Raw genomic sequence first — 22,847 nt, forward strand, 5'->3', positions numbered from 1 at the left:
TTCCTGTCATAACATAACCTACTGCCTTCCTGTCATAACATAACCTAGTACCTTCCTGTCATAACATAACCCTAGTGCCTTCCTGTCATAACATAACCTACTGCCTTCCTGTCATAACATCACCTACTGCCTTCCTGTCATATCATAACCTACTGCCTTCCTGTCATATCATAACCTACTGCCTTCCTGTCATAACATCACCTACTGCCTTCCTGTCATAACATAACCTACTGCCTTCCTGTCATAACATCACCTACTGACTTCCTGTCATATCATAACCTACTGCCTTCCTGTCATAACATAACCTACTGCCTTCCTGTCATAACATAACCTACTGCCTTCCTGTCATAACATAACCTAGTGCCTTCCTGTCATAACATTACCTACTGCCTTCCTGTCGCAACATAACCTACTGCCTTCCTGTCATAACATAACCTACTGCCTTCCTGTCATAACATAACCTAGTGCCTTCCTGTCATAACATAACCTACTGCCTTCCTGTCATAACATAACCTACTGCCTTCCTGTCATAACATAACCTAGTGACTTCCTGTCATATCATAACCTAGTGCCTTCCTGTCATAACATAACCTAGTGCCTTCCTGTCATAACTAACCTAGTGCCTTCCTGTCATAACATAACCTAGTGCCTTCCTGTCATAACATAACCTAGTGCCTTCCTGTCATAACATAACCTAGTGCCTTCCTGTCATAACATAACCTAGTGCCTTCCTGTCATAACATAACCTACTGCCTTCCTGTCATAACATAACCTAGTGCCTTCCTGTCATAACATAACCTAGTGCCTTCCTGTCATAACATAACCTACTGCCTTCCTGTCATAACATCACCTACTGCCTTCCTGTCATATCATAACCTACTGCCTTCCTGTCATAACATAACCTACTGCCTTCCTGTCATAACATAACCTACTGCCTTCCTGTCATAACATAACCTACTGCCTTCCTGTCATAACATACCATAACATAAATTACTGACTTCCTGTCATATCATAACCTACTGCCTTCCTGTCATAACATAACCTACTACCCCCCCGTGGGAATCGAACCCACAACCCTGGCGTTGCAAATGCCATGCTCTATCAACTGAGCTACATCCCTGCCGGCCATTCCCTCCCCTACCCTGGACGACGCTGGGCCAATTGTGCGCCGCCCCATGGGTCTCCCGGTCATGGCCGGCTACGACAGAGCCTGGATTCGAACCAGGATCTCTAGTGGCACAGCTAGCACTGCGATGCAGTGCCTTAGACCACTGCACCACTACCATCACATAAAATATCCTACCATAACATAAAATATCCTACCCTACCATACAATACCCTCCCATAACATAACATAAAATATCCTACCCTCCCATAACTTACCATCTTAACTGTCAGCCACAGATCTTTACTGGATATAAAGCACTGAGGTGTGTTTCAGTAGAAACCAGTTCTCCCTACAAGACTGTTGAGCTTTGTTCAAACTACACTTAGCCCAGGGCTGACAGGCTCCTTAGACTGACAGGCTCCTTAGACAGACAGGCTCCTTAGACAGACAGGCTCCTTAGACAGACAGGCTCCTTAGACTGACAGGCTCCTTAGACTGACAGGCTCCTTAGACTGACAGGCTCCTTAGACTGACAGGCTCCTTAGACTGACAGGCTCCTTAGACTGACAGGCTCCCTGGACTGACAGGCTCCTTAGACTGCCAGGCTCCTTAGACTGACAGGCTCCTTAGACTGACAGGCTCCTTGAGACCGACAGGCTCCTTAGACTGACAGGCTCCTTGACTGACAGGCTCTAGACAGGCTCCTTAGACAGACAGGCTCCTTAGACAGACAGGCTCCTTAGACTGACAGGCTCCTTAGACTGACAGGCTCCTTAGACTGACAGGCTCCTTAGACTGACAGGCTCCTTAGACTGACAGGCTCCTTAGACTGACAGGCTCCTTAGACTGACAGGCTCCTTAGACAGACAGGCTCCTTAGACAGACAGGCTCCTTAGACTGACAGGCTCCTTAGACTGACAGGCTCCTTAGACTGACAGGCTCCTTAGACTGACAGGCTCCTTAGACAGACAGGCTCCTTAGACAGACAGGCTCCTTAGACAGACAGGCTCCTTAGACAGACAGGCTCCTTAGACAGACAGGCTCCTTAGACTGACAGGCTCCTTAGACTGACAGGCTCCTTAGACAGACAGGCTCCTTAGACTGACAGGCTCCTTAGACAGACAGGCTCCTTGAGACAGACAGGCTCCTTGAACAGACAGGCTCCTTAGACAGACAGGCTCCTTAGACTGGCAGGCTCCTTAGACTGACAGGCTCCTTAGACTGACAGGCTCCTTAGACTGACAGGCTCCTTAGACAGACAGGCTCCTTAGACAGACAGGCTCCTTAGACTGAGAGGCTCCTTAGACTGCCAGGCAGTAGGTAACGTGTGGCTGTTAAACTGTTGATATATTCTCAGCTTTGTTATCCTCAAGGTCTTGGATTCTTTAGACAGCAGCGCCACCTGGTGTTCGTAGCTGATTACAAACTAAAGCAGGAATAATGTGGTCTTAAATTTGCCTCCTAAGAGCTATTAAAAAAAACAGCTTCCAGTTATATTTGTCTTGTCTGAGTTGTTATTAATATCATACCAAGATGATGAAATTGGTATTGATTTATTTGGAGAGATTAATAATAATAAATAATAATAATAATAATAATAATAATATTCTCCTCACCAGACGCCCCTGGCTGCTTTGGACTGGAACAGTGGATGTTGGTTAAATCCTGGGTCAGGAGCATTAGGCTGCAGGGCTGGGAAGTCATTCTCAAACACAAAGGTGTTGTTGTAGTCTGGGTTCACCTGGGAGGGACAGACAGACAGTTAGACAGACAGGCAGGGTTCACCTGGGAGGGACAGACAGACAGACAGACAGACAGACAGACAGACAGACAGACAGACAGACAGACAGACAGACAGACAGACAGACAGACAGACAGAGACAGACAGACAGGGTTCACCTGGGAAGACACACAGACCAAGTTGATCGTTCTTGGTTCATCTATTGAAGATTAGACAGAGTAATATGGAAACATCTGCAGCTATTCATACTATTTAGTTTTGACATGCTGATGCCTGATAAATGTTGTTTGTGTATGTGTGAATGAATTAATGAAAGAAATGTTATTTTCCTGTAAAATCGCCAGTTGGCAACCCATCCCTTACAGAATTAATTGACACATAAACAAACATTCCAATGATTCCCAGTGATGTTATTTATTTACCAGGTCAGTTGACTGAGAACACGTTCTCATTTACAGCAACGACCTGGGGAATAGTTACAGGGGAGAGGAGAGGGGATGAATGAGCCAATTGGAAGCTGGGGATGATTAGGTGGCCATGATGGTATGAGGGCCAGATTGGGAATTTAGCCAGGACACCGGGGTTACCACCCCTACTCTTATGATAAGTGCCAAGGGATCTTTAGTGACCACAGAGATTCAGGACACCCGTTTAACGTCCCATCTGAAAGACGGCACCCTACACAGGGCAATGTCCCCAATCGCTGCCCTGGGGCATTGGGATATTTTTTTTAGACCAGAGGACAGAGTGCCTCCTACTGGCCCTCCGACACCACTTCCATCAGCATCTGGTCTCCCATCCAGGGACCTCCTACTGGCCCTCCAACACCACTTCCAGCAGCATCTGGTCTCCCATCCAGGGACCTCCTACTGGCCCTCCGACACCACTTCCATCAGCATCTGGTCTCCCATCCAGGGACCTCCTACTGGCCCTCCAACACCACTTCCATCAGCATCTGGTCTCCCATCCAGGGACCTCCTACTGGCCCTCCGACACCACTTCCAGCAGCATCTGGTCTCCCATCCAGGGACCTCCTACTGGCCCTCCGACACCACTTCCATCAGCATCTGGTCTCCCATCCAGGGGACCTCCCTACTGGCCCTCCGACACCACTTCCAGCAGCATCTGGTCTCCCATCCAGGGACCTCCTACTGGCCCTCCAACACCACTTCCAGCAGCATCTGGTCTCCCATCCAGGGACCTCCTACTGGCCCTCCGGCACCACTTCCATCAGCATCTGGTCTCCCATCCAGGGACCTCCTACTGGCCCTCGACACCACTTCCATCAGCATCTGGTCTCCCATCCAGGGACCTCCTACTGGCCCTCCAACACCACTTAGCAGCATCTGGTCTCCCATCCAGGGACCTCCTACTGGCCCTCCAACACCACTTCCATCAGCATCTGGTTTCCCATCCAGGGACCTCCTACTGGCCCTCCAACACCACTTCCATCAGCATCTGGTCTCCCATCCAGGAACCTCCTACTGGCCCTCCAACACCACTTCCATCAGCATCTGGTCTCCCATCCAGGGACCTCCTACTGGCCCTCCAACACCACTTCCAGCAGCATCTGGTCTCCCATCCAGGGACCTCCTACTGGCCCTCCAACACCACTTCCAGCAGCATCTGGTCTCCCATCCAGGGACCTCCTACTGGCCCTCCGACACCACTTCCATCAGCATCTGGTCTCCCATCCAGGGACCTCCTACTGGCCCTCCGACACCACTTCCATCAGCATCTGGTCTCCCATCCAGGGACCTCCTACTGGCCCTCCAACACCACTTCCAGCAGCATCTGGTCTCCCATCCAGGGACCTCCTACTGGCCCTCCAACACCACTTCCATCAGCATCTGGTCTCCCATCCAGAAACCTCCTACTGGCCCTCCAACACCACTTCCATCAGCATCTGGTCTCCCATCCAGGAACCTCCTACTGGCCCTCCAACACCACTTCCAGCAGCATCTGGTCTCCCATCCAGGGACCTCCTACTGGCCCTCCAACACCACTTCCATCAGCATCTGGTCTCCCATCCAGGGACCTCCTACTGGCCCTCCGACACCACTTCCAGCAGCACTGGTCTCCCATCCAGGGACCTCCTACTGGCCCTCCGACACCACTTCCATCAGCATCTGGTCTCCCATCCAGGGACCTCCTACTGGCCCTCCAACACCACTTCCATCAGCATCTGGTCTCCCATCCAGGGACCTCCTACTGGCCCTCCGACACCACTTCCAGCAGCATCTGGTCTCCCATCCAGGGACCTCCTACTGGCCCTCCGACACCACTTCCATCAGCATCTGGTCTCCCATCCAGGGACCTCCTACTGGCCCTCCGACACCACTTCCATCAGCATCTGGTCTCCCATCCAGGGACCTCCTACTGGCCCTCCGACACCACTTCCAGCAGCATCTGGTCTCCCATCCAGGGACCTCCTACTGGCCCTCCAACACCACTTCCATCAGCATCTGGTCTCCCATCCAGGGACCTCCTACTGGCCCTCCGACACCACTTCCATCAGCATCTGGTCTCCCATCCAGGGACCTCCTACTGGCCCTCCGACACCACTTCCAGCAGCATCTGGTCTCCCATCCAGGGACCGACCAGTACCAACCCTGCTTCGCTTCAGTGACAAGCCAGCAGTGGGATGCAGGGTGGTATGCTGCTGATAGTTCTGTGCAGTTAGAATACAAAAGTAATCAATACACAATAGTAGATAAGGTTATCCAAGCAATAATAATAACCCTAGAGAAGTAAAAAAAAATATATATGTATAAATAAATCTAGAAAAATGAAACGGAAGGCGTTTGAACCCGGTCACAGAGAGAAGATTCAAGCAGTAGAGATATAGCCCTATTAAACCCACTTCCATCTTTAGTTTTTACATAACATATCATTAGAAAAAAAGTTTGCGCTGTTCTGTGAAGGGAGTAGTACACAGCGTACGAGATCTTCAGTTTCTTGGCAATTTCTCGCATGGAATAGCCTTCATTCCTCAGAACAAGAATAGACTGACGAGTTTCAGAAGAAAGTTATTTGTTTCTGGCCATTTTGAGCCTGTAATCGAACCCACAATTGCTGATGCTCCAGATACTCAACTAGTCTCAAGAAGGCCAGTTTTATTGCTTCTTTAATCAGCACAACAGCTTTCAGCTGTGCTAACATAATTGCAAAAGGGTTTTCTAATGATCAATTATCCTTTTAAAATGATCAACTTGGATTAGCAAACACAACGTGCCATTGGAACACAGGACTGATGGTTGCTGATAATGGGCCTCTGTACGCCTATGTAGATATTCCATTACAAATCAGCCATTTACAAACAAGCAAGATTTCTGGCTCTCACAGACCTGTAACTTCTTCTTTAAGAGGCTCCTCTGTCCTCCACTCGTTACCTGTATTAATGGCTCCTGTTTGAACTTGTTATCAGTATAAAAGACACCTGTCCACAACCTCAAACAGTCACACTCCAAACTCCACTATGGCCAAGACCAAAGAGCTGTCAAAGGACACCAGAAACAAAATTGTAGACCTGCACCAGGCTGGGAAGACTGAATCTGCAATAGGTAAGCAGCTTGGTTTGAAGAAATCAACTGTGGGAGCAATTATTAGGAAATGGAAGACATACAAGACCACTGATAATCTCCCTCGATCTGGGGCTCCACGCAAGATCTCACCCGTGGGGGTCAAAATGATCACAAGAACGGTGAGCAAAATCCCAGAACCACACGGGGGGACCTAGTGAATGACCTGCAGAGAGCTGGGACCAAAGTAACAAAGCCTACCATCAGTAACACACTACGCGCCAGGGACTCAAATCCTGCAGTGCCAGACGTGTCCCCCTGCTTAAGCCAGTACATGTCCAGGCCCGTCTGAAGTTTGCTAGAGTGCATTTGGATGATCCAGAAGAGGATTGGGAGAATGTCATATGGTCAGATGAAACCAAAATATAACTTTTTGGTAAAAACTTAACTCGTCGTGTTTGGAGGACAAAGAATGCTGAGTTGCATCCAAAGAACACCATACCTACTGTGAAGCATGGGGGTGGAAACTTCATGCTTTGGGGCTGTTTTTCTGCAAAGGGACCAGGACGACTGATCCGTGTAAAGGAAAGAATGAATGGGGCCATGTATTGTGAGATTTTGAGTGAAAACCTCCTTCCATCAGCAAGGGCATTGAAGATGAAACGTGGCTGGGTCTTTCAGCATGACAATGATCCCAAACACACCGCCCGGGCAACGAAGGAGTGGCTTCGTAAGAAGCATTTCAAGGTCCTGGAGTGGCCTAGCCAGTCTCCAGATCTCAACCCCATAGAAAATCTTTGGAGGGAGTTGAAAGTCCGTGTTGCCCAGCGACAGCCCCAAAACATCACTGCTCTAGAGGAGATCTGCATGGAGGAATGGGCCAAAATACCAGCAACAGTGTGTGAAAACCTTGTGAAGACTTACAGAAAACGTTTGACCTGTGTCATTGCCAACAAAGGGTATATAACAAAGTATTGAGAAACTTTTGTTATTGACCAAATACTTATATTCCACCATAATTTGCAAATAAATTCATTAAAAATCCTACAATGTGATTTTCTGGATTTTTTTTCCAAATTTTGTCTGTCATAGTTGACGTGTACCTATGATGAAAATTACAGGCCTCTCTCATCTTTTTAAGTGAGAGAACTTGCACAATTGGTGGCTGACTAAATACTTTTTTTCCCCCCACTGTATACTGTATCTATATCTATCTACTGAATCTATATCTACTGTATCTATCTATCTATCTATATCTACTGTATCTATATCTACCTATCTATTTCTACTGTACCTATCTATATATCTACAGTTGAAGTCGGAAGTTTCTATACACTTAGGTTGGAGTCATTAAAACATGGAGCAGACCACCGAGCAGAGAACAAAACACAGCATACTATATCATGAAGACCAATACACCATAACCCAATACACCATAACCCAATACACCCTAACGCAATACACCATAACCCCTACCAATACACCCTAACCCAATACACCCTAAGCCTAACGCAATACACCATAACCCCTACCAATACACCCTAACCATAACCCTAACCCAATACACCATAACCATACTACCAATCAGGGGCGGCCTGTTCAATAGGGCGATATGGGCGACGCACTGCCAAACGGGAAAAGGAAGGGATTTTTTTTCTAATCAATTATATCACGGCAACAGTAGTTATCAGTGTTGTAATCTATACGTCTGATCTGCCACAGTGCCACACTGCCACTAAATGTCGAATCAGGCTAAAGTCATGCTTCAAATGGCTCCCCCCTTTTGGGGCGATTTCAGTCAGGTTGAAAATCGCCCAGAAGTCTGTCATAGACTCCCCATGTAAAATCTATTTTTTTCAAATTTCAGAGCCTTCAATACAATCTCAATGGGTGTCTGTGGGCTTGCACTTACGCGCTTTTCGTCATAACGTTACGTAACCATGAACGTAACTGAGAAAAGAGCGGATTGTTTGAAAAGAAGTTCCTTTTTTGTCGGCGAACAAATGAAGATAAATTGGCAACGAAACAATTAGGACCTCCCAGACCAAATTTAATAATTCAACAGGTTTCTACTAAAGGCGGAAAGTCCTACACCCGAGGATTTTCCAAAAATTGGTACGAAACCGAAAAAAGACATTGCCACTCACTCAACTGGATGAGGGATACAGGCTAGCTGTCCGCCGCCACAACATTTTACATTACATTTTCGTCATTTAGCAGACGCTCTTATCCAGAGCGACTTACAAATTCAACGATGAGGTTAGTGTTGATAATCACAAGTTTACTGGAGAACTGAGACCAAGTAGAGACTTTGGACAGGGTGGATATGGTATAATAAAGGCAGTTTATTCAGAGGTAAAGATATCTGGAATCGCGTTCACGGACCCGTTCGTCAAACTCTTAGGGAGCTATAAATTAAGCCCCATTACTTACCATATCAGATAAGAGAAATTGCTACAGCTACATATATTTTACATCCTGGCCCTACATAGTTCACTATTTGCATCACTTACCAAAATATTACATGTGGTCATACAGTGGGGAAAAAAAGTATTTAGTCAGCCACCAATTGTGCAAGTTCTCCCACTTAAAAAGATGAGAGAGGCCTGTAATTTTCATCATAGGTACACGTCAACTATGACAGACAAAATGAGGAAAAAAAATCCAGAAAATCACATTGTAGGATTTTTAATGAATTTATTGGCATATGATGGTGGAAACTAAGTATTTGGTCAATAACAAAAGTTTCTCAATACTTTGTTATATACCCTTTGTTGGCAATGACACAGGTCAAACTTTTTCTGTAAGTCTTCACAAGGTTTTCACACACTGTTGCTGGTATTTTTGGCCCATTCCTCCATGCAGATCTCCTCTAGAGCAGTGATGTTTTGGGGATGTCGCTGGACAACACAGACTTTCAACTTTCTATGGGGTTGAGATCTGGAGACTGGCTAGGCCACTCCAGGACCTTGAAATGCTTCTTACCTTCGTTGCCGGGCGGTGTGTTTGGGATCATTGTCATGCTGAAAGACCCAGCCACGTTTCATCTTCAATGCCCTTGCTGATGGAAGGAGGGTTTCACTCAAAATCTCACGATACATGGCCCCATTCATTTCTTTCCTTTACACGGATCAGTCGTCCTGGTCCTTTGCAGAAAAACAGCCCCAAAGCATGATGTTTCCAACCCCATGCTTCACAGTAGGTATGGTGTTCTTTGGATGCAACTCAGCATTCTTTGTCCTCCAAACATGACGAGTTGAGTTTTTACCAAAAAGTTATATTTTGGTTTCATCTGACCATATGACATTCTCCCAATCCTCTTCTGGATCATCCAAATGCACTTCAGACGGGCCTGGACATGTACTGGCTTAAAGCAGGGGGACACGTCTCGCACTGCAGGATTTGAGTCCCTGGCGGCGTAGTGTGTTACTGATGGTTGGCTTTGTTACTTTGGTCCCAGCTCTCTGCAGGTCATTCACTAGGTCCCCCGTGTGGTTCTGGGATTTTTGCTCACCGTTCTTGTGATCATTTTGACCCCACGGGGTGAGATCTTGCGTGGAGCCCCAGATCGAGGGAGATTATCAGTGGTCTTGTATGTCTTCCATTTCCTAATAATTGCTCCCACAGTTGATTTCTTCAAACCAAGCTGCTTACCTATTGCAGATTCAGTCTTCCCAGCCTGGTGCAGGTCTACAATTTTGTTTTTGGTGTCCTTTGACAGCTCTTTGGTCTTGGCCATTGTGAAGTTTGGAGTGTGACTGTTTGAGGTTGTGGACAGGTGTATTTTATACTGATAACAAGTTCAAACAGGTGCCATTAATACAGGTAACGAGTGGAGGACAGAGGAGCCTCTGAAAGAAGAAGTTACAGGTCTGTGAGAGCCAGAAATCTTGCTTGTTTGTAGGTGACCAAATACTTATTTTCCACCATAATTTGCAAATAAATTCATTAAAAATCCTACAATGTGATTTTCTGGATTTTTTTTCCTCAATTTGTCTGTCATAGTTGACGTGTACCTATGATGAAAATTACAGGCCTCTCTCATCTTTTTAAGTGGGAGAACTTGCACAATTGGTGGCTGACTAAATACTTTTTTCCCCACTGTATATGCTTGGAAAGTGGAGATGCCATAGAACGTCAAAAAAGTAAACATTGCTGGAGACACATTGCCGTTTTGGAGAAGACATCGCGTTTGCTAGCGAAGAGATTTGTTGTGGCAAATGAACTTGGGCTGGGAATTGCCAGGAACCTCACGATAAGATATATGCATCAGCATTGCGAGTCTCATGATTCTATACGTATTGCGATTCGATACTGTGATTTTATTGCGCACCATATGTCTGTTGCAGAGGGATCAGAAAGCCATGAGAACGAGTTTTGATCAGTCATGGAAATAAAAGTGCTGAAAACAAATTGGCTCCCAATGTGAAAAGATTGAGAACAAGCTATGAAGGAACAATAATGGTGTTTTGGTGCAGGTACAGCCAACTAGCGCTAAAATATTGCGATATTGTCAATACAGTATATCGTAAAGTATCACTATGTAACTCGATTTCTTTCACCCCAATCCCTCAAATTAACGGTAAATAACTGAATTGTTTGCCCCACATTTAGCTAAGATGATTAGCTAGCCAGCTAAAATGTTTTATTTAGTTAGCAGTCGCATCTACAATAGTTTACTGTCAATAACATGTCTCCAAAAAATGACGTGGTGTCTCCAATTGTGTTGACATTTTACAATTGCGATGCGCATCCATGAGTATCCACTTTCTGTAGCTCAGCTGGTAGAGCATGGTGCTTGTAACGCCAAGGTAGTGGGTTCGATCCCCGGGACCACCCATACACAAAAATGTATGCACGCATGACTGTAAGTCGCTTTGGATAAAAGCGTCTGCTAAATGGCATATTATTATTATTATTATTATTATCTGAAGAGAGCCCCGAAACATTGTGTGCAGACATTTTATGCAATAAATGAAGTAGGTTGAATCTAGTAGTTCTGATCTTCTGATTGGTCCTGATGAGTTGGGCTAGGTCCCCTCCAGGCTACTGTCACTGTTGCATTGGCTCTGAGTCGGGTTCTCTGTCTTCAAATGTTCAGCCTAAGAGAGGGGATTTTTGTGTGTGTGTGTGTGTGTGTGTGTTTAACAGTGATGATGTGTGTGTGTGTGTGTGTGTGTGTGTGTGTGTGTGTGTGTGTGTGTGTGTGTGTGTTTAACAGTGATGATGTGTGTGTGTGTGTGTTTGTGTGTGTGTGTGTCCTCAGAGCAAGAACTCGTGAGTTGGAAGAACTGAGAGGCCTATGGCGTGGGTGTTGTCCTTGGCCACCTGCTGACAAGGCTGACAAGATAGGACCCTTTTGTCCATTGTTATTGGATAGGAACAGAACTTATAACCAGCTCCTGACCTAAATAGATCTTAGCACAACATTTTACTCAACATATCATATTCCATATTCACTATAACAAATATATTTACTACGACATTAGCAAGAACCGCCACATCCTCAGCCAGCTAATCCAGTGTGTGAAGTTTTGCGGAGTGTTTGAGTTAACTTTGCGAGGCAAAGATGAAACTGAGGGCTCCACCAACCCTGGTAAGCCAACACTTTTGAGATCAGTCAATAAATGCTTCTGGTATTGACTTATATGCTGCCCCTGTCTTCATGTTGTTGCTGGACATATCTTTTTTTAAATGTGTGTAGGTCACCTAAATCATCAGAAAAATTGCCCCTCCTGAGAATTTTTTCAGGAGCCGCCACTGCTACCAATACACCCTAACCCTACTACCAATACATCCTAACCCTACTACCAATACACCCTAACCCCTACCAATACACCCTAACCCAATACACCCTAACGCAATACACCATAACCCCTACCAATACACCCTAACCCCTACCAATACACCCTAACCCCTACCAATACACCCTAACCCTACTACCAATACACCCTAACCCCTACCAATACACCCTAACCCCTACCAATACACCCTAACCCCTACCAATACACCCTAACCCCTACCAATACACCCTAACCCTACTACCAATACACCCTAACCCCTACCAATACACCCTAACCCCTACCAATACACCATAACCCCTACCAATACACCCTAACCCTAACCATAACCCAATACACCATAACCCCTACCAATACATCCTAACCCTACTACCAATACACCATAACCCCTCCCAATACACCATAACCCCTCCCAATACACCATAACCCCTACCAATACACCATAACCCCTACCAACACACCATAACCCCTACCAATACACCATAACCCCTACCAATACACCCTAACCCTAACCATAACCCAATACACCATAACCCCTACCAATACATCCTAACCCTACTACCAATACACCATAACCCCTACCAATACACCATAACCCCTCCCAATACACCATAACCCCTACCAATACACCATAACCCCTACCAATACACCCTAACCCTACTACCAATACACCATAACCCCTCCCAATACACCATAACCCCTACCAATACACCATAGCCCCTACCAATACACCATAACCCCTACCAATACACCATAACCCATACCAATACACCATAACCCCTACCAATACACCCTAACCCTAACCATAACCCAATACACCATAACCCCTACCAATACATCCTAACCCTACTACCAATACACCATAACCCCTACAATACACCATAACCCCTCCCAATACACCATAACCCCTACCAATACACCCTAACCCTACTACCAATACACCCTAACCCTACTACCAATACACCATAACCCCTCCCAATACACCATAACCCCTACCAATACACCATAACCCCTACCAATACACCATAACCCCTACCAATACACCATAACCCCTACCAATACACCATAACCCCTACCAATACACCATAACCCCCTACCAATACACCACTAACCCTACCAAATAACCCAATACACCATAACCCCTACCAATACATCCTAACCCTATTACCAATACACCATAACCCCTACCAATACACCATAACCCCTCCCAATACACCATAACCCCTACCAATACACCATAACCCTAACCATAACCCAATACACCATAACCCCTACCAATACATCCTAACCCTACTACCAATACACCATAACCCCTACCAATACACCATAACCCCTACCAATACACCATAACCCTAACCCTACCAATACACCATAACCCCTACCAATACACCATAACCCCTCCCAATACACCATAACCCCTACCAATACACCATAACCCTAACCCTACTGACCTACCAATACACCATAACCCTAACCCTACCAATACACCATAACCCCTACCAATACACCATAACCCCTCCCAATACACCATAACCCCTACCAATACACCATAACCCTAACCCTACCAATACACCATAACCCCTACCAATACACCATAACCCCTACCAATACACCATAACCCTAACCCTACCAATACACCATAACCCCTACCAATACACCATAACCCCTCCCAATACACCATAACCCCTCCCAATACACCATAACCCCTCCCAATACACCATAACCCCTACCAATACACCATAACCCTACCAATACACCATAACCCCTACCAATACACCATAACCCCTACCAATACACCATAACCCCTACCAATACACCATAACCCCTACCAATACACCATAACCCTAACCCTACCAATACACCATAACCCCTACCAATACACCATAACCCCTCCCAATACACCATAACCCCTACCAATACACCATAACCCTAACCCTACCAATACACCATAACCCCTCCCAATACACCATAACCCCTCCCAATACACCATAACCCCTCCCAATACACCATAACCCCTACCAATACACCATAACCCCTACCAATACACCCTAACCCTAACCCTACTGACCTACCAATACACCCTAACCCTAACCTAACCCTACTGCCTTCCTGTCATAACATAACCTATCCTATCATAAAACATAACCTACTGCCTTCCTTTCATAACATAACCTACTGCCTTCCTGTCATAACAATCTATTGCCTTCTTGTCATAACATAACCTAATGCTTTCCTGTCATAACATACAGTTGAAGTCGGAAGTTTACATACACTTAGGTTGGAGTCATTGAAACTCGTTTTTCAAACACTCCACAAATTTCTTGTTAACAAACTATAGTTTTGGCAAGTCGGTTAGGACATCTACTTTGTGCATGACACAAGTATTTTTTCCAACAATTGTTTACAGACTTATAATTCACTGTATCACAATTCCAGTGGGTCAGAAGTTTACATACACTAAGTTGACAGTGCCTTTAAACAGCTTGGAAAATTCCGGAAAATGATGTCATGGCTTTAGAAGCATCTGATAGAATAATAAACATCATTTGAGTCAATTGGAGGTGTACCTGTGGATGTATTTCAAGGCCTACCTTCAAACTGACATCATGGGAAAATCAAAAGTAATCTGCCAAGACCTCAGAAAAAAAATTATAGACCTCCACAAGTCTGGTTCATCCTTGGGAGCAATTTCCAAATACCTGAAGGTACCACGTTCATCTGTACCAACAATAGTACGCAAGTATAAACACCATGGGACCACGCAGCCGTCATACCGCTCAGGAAGGAGACGCGTTCTGTCTCCTAGAGATGAACGTACTTTGGTGCAAAAAGTGCAAATCAATCCCAGAACAGCAAAGGACCTTGTGAAGATGCCAAAGTAAACAGGTACAAAAGTATCTATATCCACAGTAAAACGAGTCCTATATCAACATATCCTGAAAGGCCACTCAGCAAGGAAAAAGCCACTGCTCCAAAACCACCATAAAAAAGCCAGACTACGGTTTGCAACTGCACATGGGGACAAAGATCGTACTTTTTGGAGAAATGTCCTCTGGTCTGATCAAACAAAAATAGAACTGTTTGCCCATAATGACCATCGTTATGTTTGGAGGAAAAAGGGGGTTGCTTGCAAGCCAAAGAAGGGTGACAGCATCATGCTGTGGGGGTGCTTTGCTGCAGGAGGGACTGGTGCACTTCACAAAATAGATGGCATTATAAGGAAGGAAAATTATGTGGATATATTGAAGCAACATCTCAAGACATCAGTCAGAAAGTTAAAGCTTGGTCGCAAATGGGTCTTCCAAATGGACAATGACGCCAAGCATACTTCCAAAGTTGTGCCAAAATGGCTTAATGACAACAAAGTCAAGGTATTGGAGTGGCCATCACAAAGTCCTGACCTCCATCCTATAGAAAATGTGTGGGCAGAACTGAAAATGTGTGTGCGAGCAAGGAGTTCTACAAACCTGACTCAGTTACACCAGCTCTGTCAGGAGGAATGGGCCAAAATTCACCCAACTTATTGTGGGAAGCTTGTGGAAGGCTACCCGAAATTCTTAAAATAAAGTGGTGATCCTAACTGACCTAAGACTGGGAATTTTTACTAGGATTAAATGTCAGGAATTGTGAAAAACTGAATTTAAATGGATTTGGCTAAGGTGTATGTAAACTTCCGACTTCAACTGTATACAGTGAGGGAAAAAAGTATTTGATCCCCTGCTGATTTTGTACGTTTGCCCACTGACAAAGAAATGATCAGTCTATAATTTTAATGGTAGGTTTATTTGAACAGTGAGAGACAGAATAACAACAACAAAATCCAGAAAAACGCATGTCAAAAATGTTATAAATTGATTTGCATTTTAATGAGGGAAATAAGTATTTGACCCCTCTGCAAAACATGACATAGTACTTGGTGGCAAAACCCTTGTTGGCAATCACAGAGATCAGACGTTTCTTGTAGTTGGCCACCAGGTTTGCACACATCTCAGGAGGGATTTTGTCCCACTCCTCTTTGCAGATCTTCTCCAAGTCATTAAGGTTTCGAGCCTGACGTTTGGCAACTCAAACCTTCAGCTCCCTCCACAGATGTTCTATGGTATTAAGGTCTGGAGACTAGCTAGGCCACTCCAGGACCTTAATGTGCTTCTTCTTGAGCCACTCCTTTGTTGTCTTGGCCATGTGTTTTGGTTCATTGTCATGCTGGAATACCCATCCACGACCCATTTTCACTGCCCTGGCTGAGGGAAGGAGGTTCTCACCCAAGATTTGACGGTACATGGCCCCGTCCATCGTCCCTTTGATGCGGTGAAGTTGTCCTGTCCCCTTAGCAGAAAAACACCCCCAAAGCATAATGTTTCCACCTCCATGTTTGACAGTGGGGATGGTGTTCTTGAGGTCATAGGCAGCATTCCTCCTCCTCCAAACACAGCGAGTTGAGTTGATGCCAAAGAGCTCGATTTTGGTCTCATCTGACCACAACACTTTCACCCAGTTCTCCTCTGAATCATTCAGATGTTCATTGGCAAACTTCAGATGGGCATGTATATGTGCTTTCTTGAGCAGGGGGACCTTGCGGGCGCTGCAGGACTTCAGTCCTTCACGGCGTAGTGTGTTACCAATTGTTTTCTTGGTGACTATGGTCCCAGCTGCCTTGAGATCATTGACAAGATCCTCCTGTGTAGTTCTGGGCTGATTCCTCACCGTTCTCATGATCATTGCAACTCCACGAGGTGAGATCTTGCATGGAGCCCCAGGCCGAGGGAGATTGACAGATATTTTGTGTTTCTTCCATTTGCGAATAATCGCACCAACTGTTGTTACCTTCTCACCAAGCTGCTTGGCGATGGTCTTGTAGCCCATTCCAGCCTTGTGTAGGTCTACAATCTTGTCCCTGACATCCTTGAAGAGCTCTTTGGTGTTGGCCATGGTGGAGAGTTTGGAATCTGATTGATTGATTGCGTCTGTGGACAGGTGTCTTTTATACAGGTAACAAACTGAGATTAGGAGCACTCCCTTTAAGAGTGTGCTCCTAATCTCAGCTCGTTACCTGTATAAAAGACACCAGGGAGCCAGAAATCTTTCTGATTGAGACGGGGTTAAATACTTATTTCCCTCATTAAAATGCTAATCAATTTATAACATTTGTGACATGCGTTTTTCAGGATTTTTTGTTTTGTTATTCTGTCTCTCACTGTTCAAATAAAGATACCATTAAAATTATAGACTGATCATTTCTTTGTCAGTGGGCAAACGTACAAAATCAGCAGGGGATCAAATACTTTTTTCCCTCACTGTAGATACTTTTGTACCTGTTTCCTCCAGCATCTTCACAAGGTCCTTTGCTGTTGTTCTGGGATTGATTTGCACTTTTCGCACCAAAGTATGTTCATCTCTAGGAAACAGTACGCGTCTCCTTCCTGAGCGGTATGACGGCTGCGTGGTCCCATGGTGTTTATACTTGAGTACTATTGTTTGTACAGATGAACGTGGTACCTTCAGGCGTTTGGAAATTGCTCCCAAGGATGAACCAGACTTGTGGAGGTCTACCAAAAGGGTATGGTTGAGAGGGATGAGGCAAAAGGAATGGCAAATAAGTCTGGCTGCACAACCAATTGGCAAACGTACTGCAAATTGAGAAATCATGAGACTAAACTGAATAAAAAGAAGAAGAAACTTGTGACAGAAAAATTAAGTATTTACCTGATTTGTTGGATATTTAACAATGATTTACTTAACAAACAGTAAGACATTTCTGTTCTACTAATGCTGTGTTTCATGGTCTCCACTAACTCCCTGCAGCTAATCTGGGTGTATGGTCACTAGAGATAGCTTGAGCTGACAATTGATTTACAGCCTGCATTCCATAGACAAGATGTGGTGTTTAACCAGATAGAGAGAGCCTGGAGGAACAGAACAAAGGCCTCAGTATTCCTAATTATCCTGGTATCTGGGCCCAGGTATTCCTAATTATCCTGGTATCTGGGCCTCAGTATTCAGTACTAATTATCCTGGTATCTGGGCCTCAGTATTCAGTACTAATTATCCTGGCATCTGGGCCTCAGTATTCAGTACTAATTATCCTGGCATCTGGGCCTCAGTATTCTAATTATCCTGGCATCTGGGAAACTAAGACGAGGTGGGGGTAAAAATAATACCAGAGGCAGATGACCAGGAGATGAACCCAAAGTGGCTTATGGTGCCCCCAATCTGCATGGAAGGGGTGGAACTAAGCATTTTTAGGTCTCCTATATAAGATCTGTTTTTTCATTATTAGTTAAGCTCTTGGCAACAAACATTTCAGAGTGTGCGGTCGACATCTTCATTATTGCAATAATTAATCAATGTTAAATAAAGATGATTGCTTGAATAGTTGTCCAAGTCTCTCTCAGTACTGAAATTTCCACAACAAACTACACTATGAAACAAAGATAAATGACATAAAGAATGATAGTAAAAAGCTTTGGGGCACCTTCAATGACATTGGGGAAAAAGGCAAACTCCGCTCCATCATTCATTGAATCAGATTAATCATTCATTACAAAACCCACTGATATTGCCAACTACTTTAATAATTTTTTTCATTGCCAAGATTAGCAAATTTAGGCATGACATGCCAGCAACAAACGCTGACACTACACATCCAAGTACAGTGGGGAGAACAAGTATTTGATACACTGCCGATTTTGCAGGTTTTCCTAATTACAAAGCATGTAGAGGTCTGTAATTTTTAACATAGGTACACTTCAACTGTGAGAGACGGAATCTAAAACAAAAACCCAGAAAATCACATTGTATGATTTTTAAGTAATTAATTTGCATTTTATTGCATGACATAATTATTTGATACATCAGAAAAGCAGAACTTAATATTTGGTACAGAAACCTTTGTTTGCAATTACAGAGATCATACGTTTCCTGTAGGTCTTGACCAGGTGTGCACACACTGCAGCAGGGATTTTGGCCACTCCTCCATACAGACCTCCTCCATACATCCTTCAGGTTTCGGGGCTGTCGCTGGGCAATACAGACTTTCAGCTCCCTCCAAAGATTTTCTATTGGGTTCAGGTCTGGAGACTGGCTAAGCCACTCCAGGACCTTGAGATGCATCTTACGGAGCCACTCCTTATTTGCCCTGGCTGTGTGTTTCGGGTCGTTGTCATGCTGGAAGACCCAGCCACGACCCATCTTCAATGCTCTTACTGAGGGAAGGAGGTTGTTGGCCAAGATTTTGCGATACATGGCCCCATCCATCCTCCCCTCAATACGGTGCAGTCGTCCTGTCCCCTTTGCAGAAAAGCATCCCCAAAGAATGATGTTTCCACCTCCATGCTTCACGGTTGGGATGGTGTTCTTGGGGTTGTACTCATCCTTCTTCTTCCTCCAAACACGGCGAGTGGAGTTTAGACCAAAAAGCTCTATTTTTGTCTCATCAGACCACATGACCTTCTCCCATTCCTCCTCTGGATCATCCAGATGGTCATTGGCAAACTTCAGATGGGCCTGGACATGCGCTGGCTTGAGCAGGGGGGACCTTGCGTGCGCTGCAGGATTTTAATCCATGACGGCGTAGTGTGTTACTAATGGTTTTCTTTGAGACTGTGGTCCCAGCTCTCTTCAGGTCATTGACCAGGTCCTGCCGTGTAGTTCTGGGCTGATCCCTCACCTTCCTCATGATCATTGATGCCCCACGAGGTGAGATCTTGCATGGAGCCCCAGACCGAGGGTGATTGACCGTCATCTTGAACTTCTTCCATTTTCTAATAATTGCGCCAACAGTTGTTGCCTTCTCACCAAGCTGCTTGCCTATTGTCCTGTAGCCCATCCCAGCCTTGTGCAGGTCTACAATTTTATCCCTGATGTCTTTACACAGCTCTCTGGTCTTGGCCATTGTGGAGAGGTTGGAGTCTGTTTGATTGAGTGTGTGGACAGGTGTCTTTTATACAGGTAACGAGTTCAAACAGGTGCAGTTAATACAGGTAATGAGTGGAGAACAGGAGGGCTTCTTAAAGAAAAACTAACAGGTCTGTGAGAGCCGGAATTCTTACTGGTTGGTAGGTGATCAAATACTTATGTCATGCAATAAAATGCAAATTAATTACTTAAAAATCATACAATGTGATTTTCTGGATTTTTGCTTTAGATTCCGTCTCGCACAGTTGAAGTGTACCTATGATAAAAATTACAGACCGCTATTTGATTTGTAAGTAGGAAAACCTGCAAAATCGGCAGTGTATCAAATACTTGTTCTTCCCACTGTATATCTGACCAAATTATGAACGACAAGAATTGAAACAATGATTGTTGTCTATCAACAATGACAAGCCACTGGGGTCTGACAACTTGGATGGAAAATTACTTAGGATAATAGCGGACGATATTGCCACTCCTATTTGCCATATCTTCAATCTAAGCCTACTAGAATGTGTGCCCCCTCAGGCCTGGAGGGAAGCAAAAGTCATTCCGCTACCTAAGAATAGTAAAGCCCCCTTTACTGTCTCAAATAGCCGACCAATCAGCCTGTTACTAACCCTTAGTAAAGTTTTGGAAAAAATGGTGTTTGACCAGATACAATGCTATTTTACAGTAAACAAATTGACAACAGACTTTCAGCACACTTATAGGGTAGGACATTCAACAAGCATAGCACTTACACAAATGACTGATGATTGGCTGAGAGAAATTGATGATAAAAATATTGTGGGGGCTGTTTTGTTAGACTTCAGTGCGGCTTTTGACATTATTGATCATAGCCTGCTGCTGGAAAAACGTATGTGTTATGGCTTTACACCCCCTGCTATATTGTGGATAAAGAGTTACCTGTCTAACAGAACACAGAGGGTGTTCTTTAATGGAAGCCTCTCCAACAAAATCCAGGTAGAATCAGGAATTCCCCAGAGCAGCTGTCTAGGCCCATTACTTTTTTCAATCTTTACTAACGACATGCCACTGGCTTTGAGTAAAGCCAGTGTGTCTATGTATGCGGATGACTCAACACTATACAAGTCAGCTACCACAGCGACTGAAATAACAGCAACACTTAACAAAGAGCTGCAGTTAGTTTCAGAATGGGTGGCAAGGAATAAGTTAGTCCTAAATATTTCAAAAACTAAAAGCATTGTACTTGGGACAAATCATTCACTAAACCCTAAACCTCAACTACATCTTGTAATAAATAATGTGGAAATTGAGCAAGTTGAGGAGACTAAACTGCTTGGAGTAACCCTGGATTGTAAACTGTCATGGTCAAAACATATTGATACAACAGTAGCTAAGATGGGGAGAAGTCTGTCCATAATAAAGCGCTGCTCTGCCTTCTTAACAGCACTATCAACAAGGCAGGTCCTACAGGCCCTAGTTTTGTCGCACCAATACTACTGTTCAGTCGTGTGGTCAGGTGCCACAAAGAGGGACTTAGGAAAATTGCAATTGGCTCAGAACAGGGCAGCACGGCTGGCCCTTGGATGTACACAGAGAGCTAACATTAATAATATGCATGTCAATCTCTCCTGGCTCAAAGTGGAGGAGAGATTTAATTAATCACTCCTTGTATTTGTGAGAGGTATTGACATGTTGAAAGCACCGAGCTGTCTGTTTAAACGACTAGCACACAGCTCAGACACCCATGCATACCCCACAAGACATGCCTCCAGAGGTCTCTTCACAGTCCCCAAGTCCAGAACAGACTATGGGAGGTGCACAGTACTACATAGAGCCATGACTACATATAACTCTATTCCACATCAAGTAACTGATGCAAGCAGTAGAATCAGATTTTTTTTAAACAGATAGGAATACACCTTATGGAACAGCGGGGACTGTGAAGAAACACAAACAGACACATGCATACACACACACACATGATAACGTACGCACTATACACACATGATAACAAAAGCACTAGGCCCAGGTAGAATCAGGAAATCCCAGGGCAGCTGTCAAGGCCCCTTACTTTTATCAATCTTTACTAACGACATGCTACTGTGAGTAAAGCCAGAGTGTCTATGTATGCGGATGACTCAACACTATACACGTCAGCTACTACAGAGACTGAAATGACTGCAACACTTAACAAAGAGTTGCAGTTAGATTCAGAATGGGTGGCAAGGAATAAGTCAGTCCTAAATATTTCAAAAACTAAAAGCATTGTATTTAGGACAAATAATTTACTATACCCTAAACCTCAACTAAATATTGTAATGAATACACCTTATTGAACAGCGGGGACTGTGAAGCAACACAAACATAGACACATGTATACAAACACACGATACACGATAACATCCGCACTATACACACATGTAGACATGGATTTTGTATTGTAGATATGTAGTAGTAGAGTAGAGGCCTGAGGGAACACACTTAATATGTTGTGAAATCTGTTATGTATTGTAATGTTTTTAAAATGTATAACTGCCTTAATTCTGCTGGACCCCAGGAAGAGTAGGTGCTGCCTTGGCAGGAACTAATGGGGATCCATAATAAATACAAATACATCTATATCTACTATATCTATATCTACTGTATCTATATACTGTATATACCAATCTATATCTACTGTATCTATCTATATCTACAGTATCTATATCTACTGTATATATCTACTCTATCATTATATCTATCTCTGTCTGTGTGTCTTCTCCGTTGGTGTTCCCAGGACAGAGGGGGTTGTTTGG

At 44.5% G+C, this 22,847-nt stretch overlaps 1 protein-coding gene across 1 annotated transcript in view; it reads right to left on the reverse strand.

The window, feature by feature from the left end:
- The window catches only part of galt (galactose-1-phosphate uridylyltransferase), a gene marked incomplete at its 3' end in the record, with an annotated part of 121,003 nt that overhangs the window by 95,620 nt on the left and 2,536 nt on the right, over window positions 1-22,847 (reverse strand). The window contains 1 exon segment of the mRNA XM_045215716.1: window positions 2,725-2,849. Coding sequence (XP_045071651.1) covers window positions 2,725-2,849 — 125 coding nt within the window.

The sequence above is a fragment of the Coregonus clupeaformis genome, unplaced genomic scaffold (genome assembly GCF_020615455.1).
Source record: "Coregonus clupeaformis isolate EN_2021a unplaced genomic scaffold, ASM2061545v1 scaf0500, whole genome shotgun sequence".
Lineage (NCBI taxonomy): Eukaryota > Metazoa > Chordata > Actinopteri > Salmoniformes > Salmonidae > Coregonus > Coregonus clupeaformis.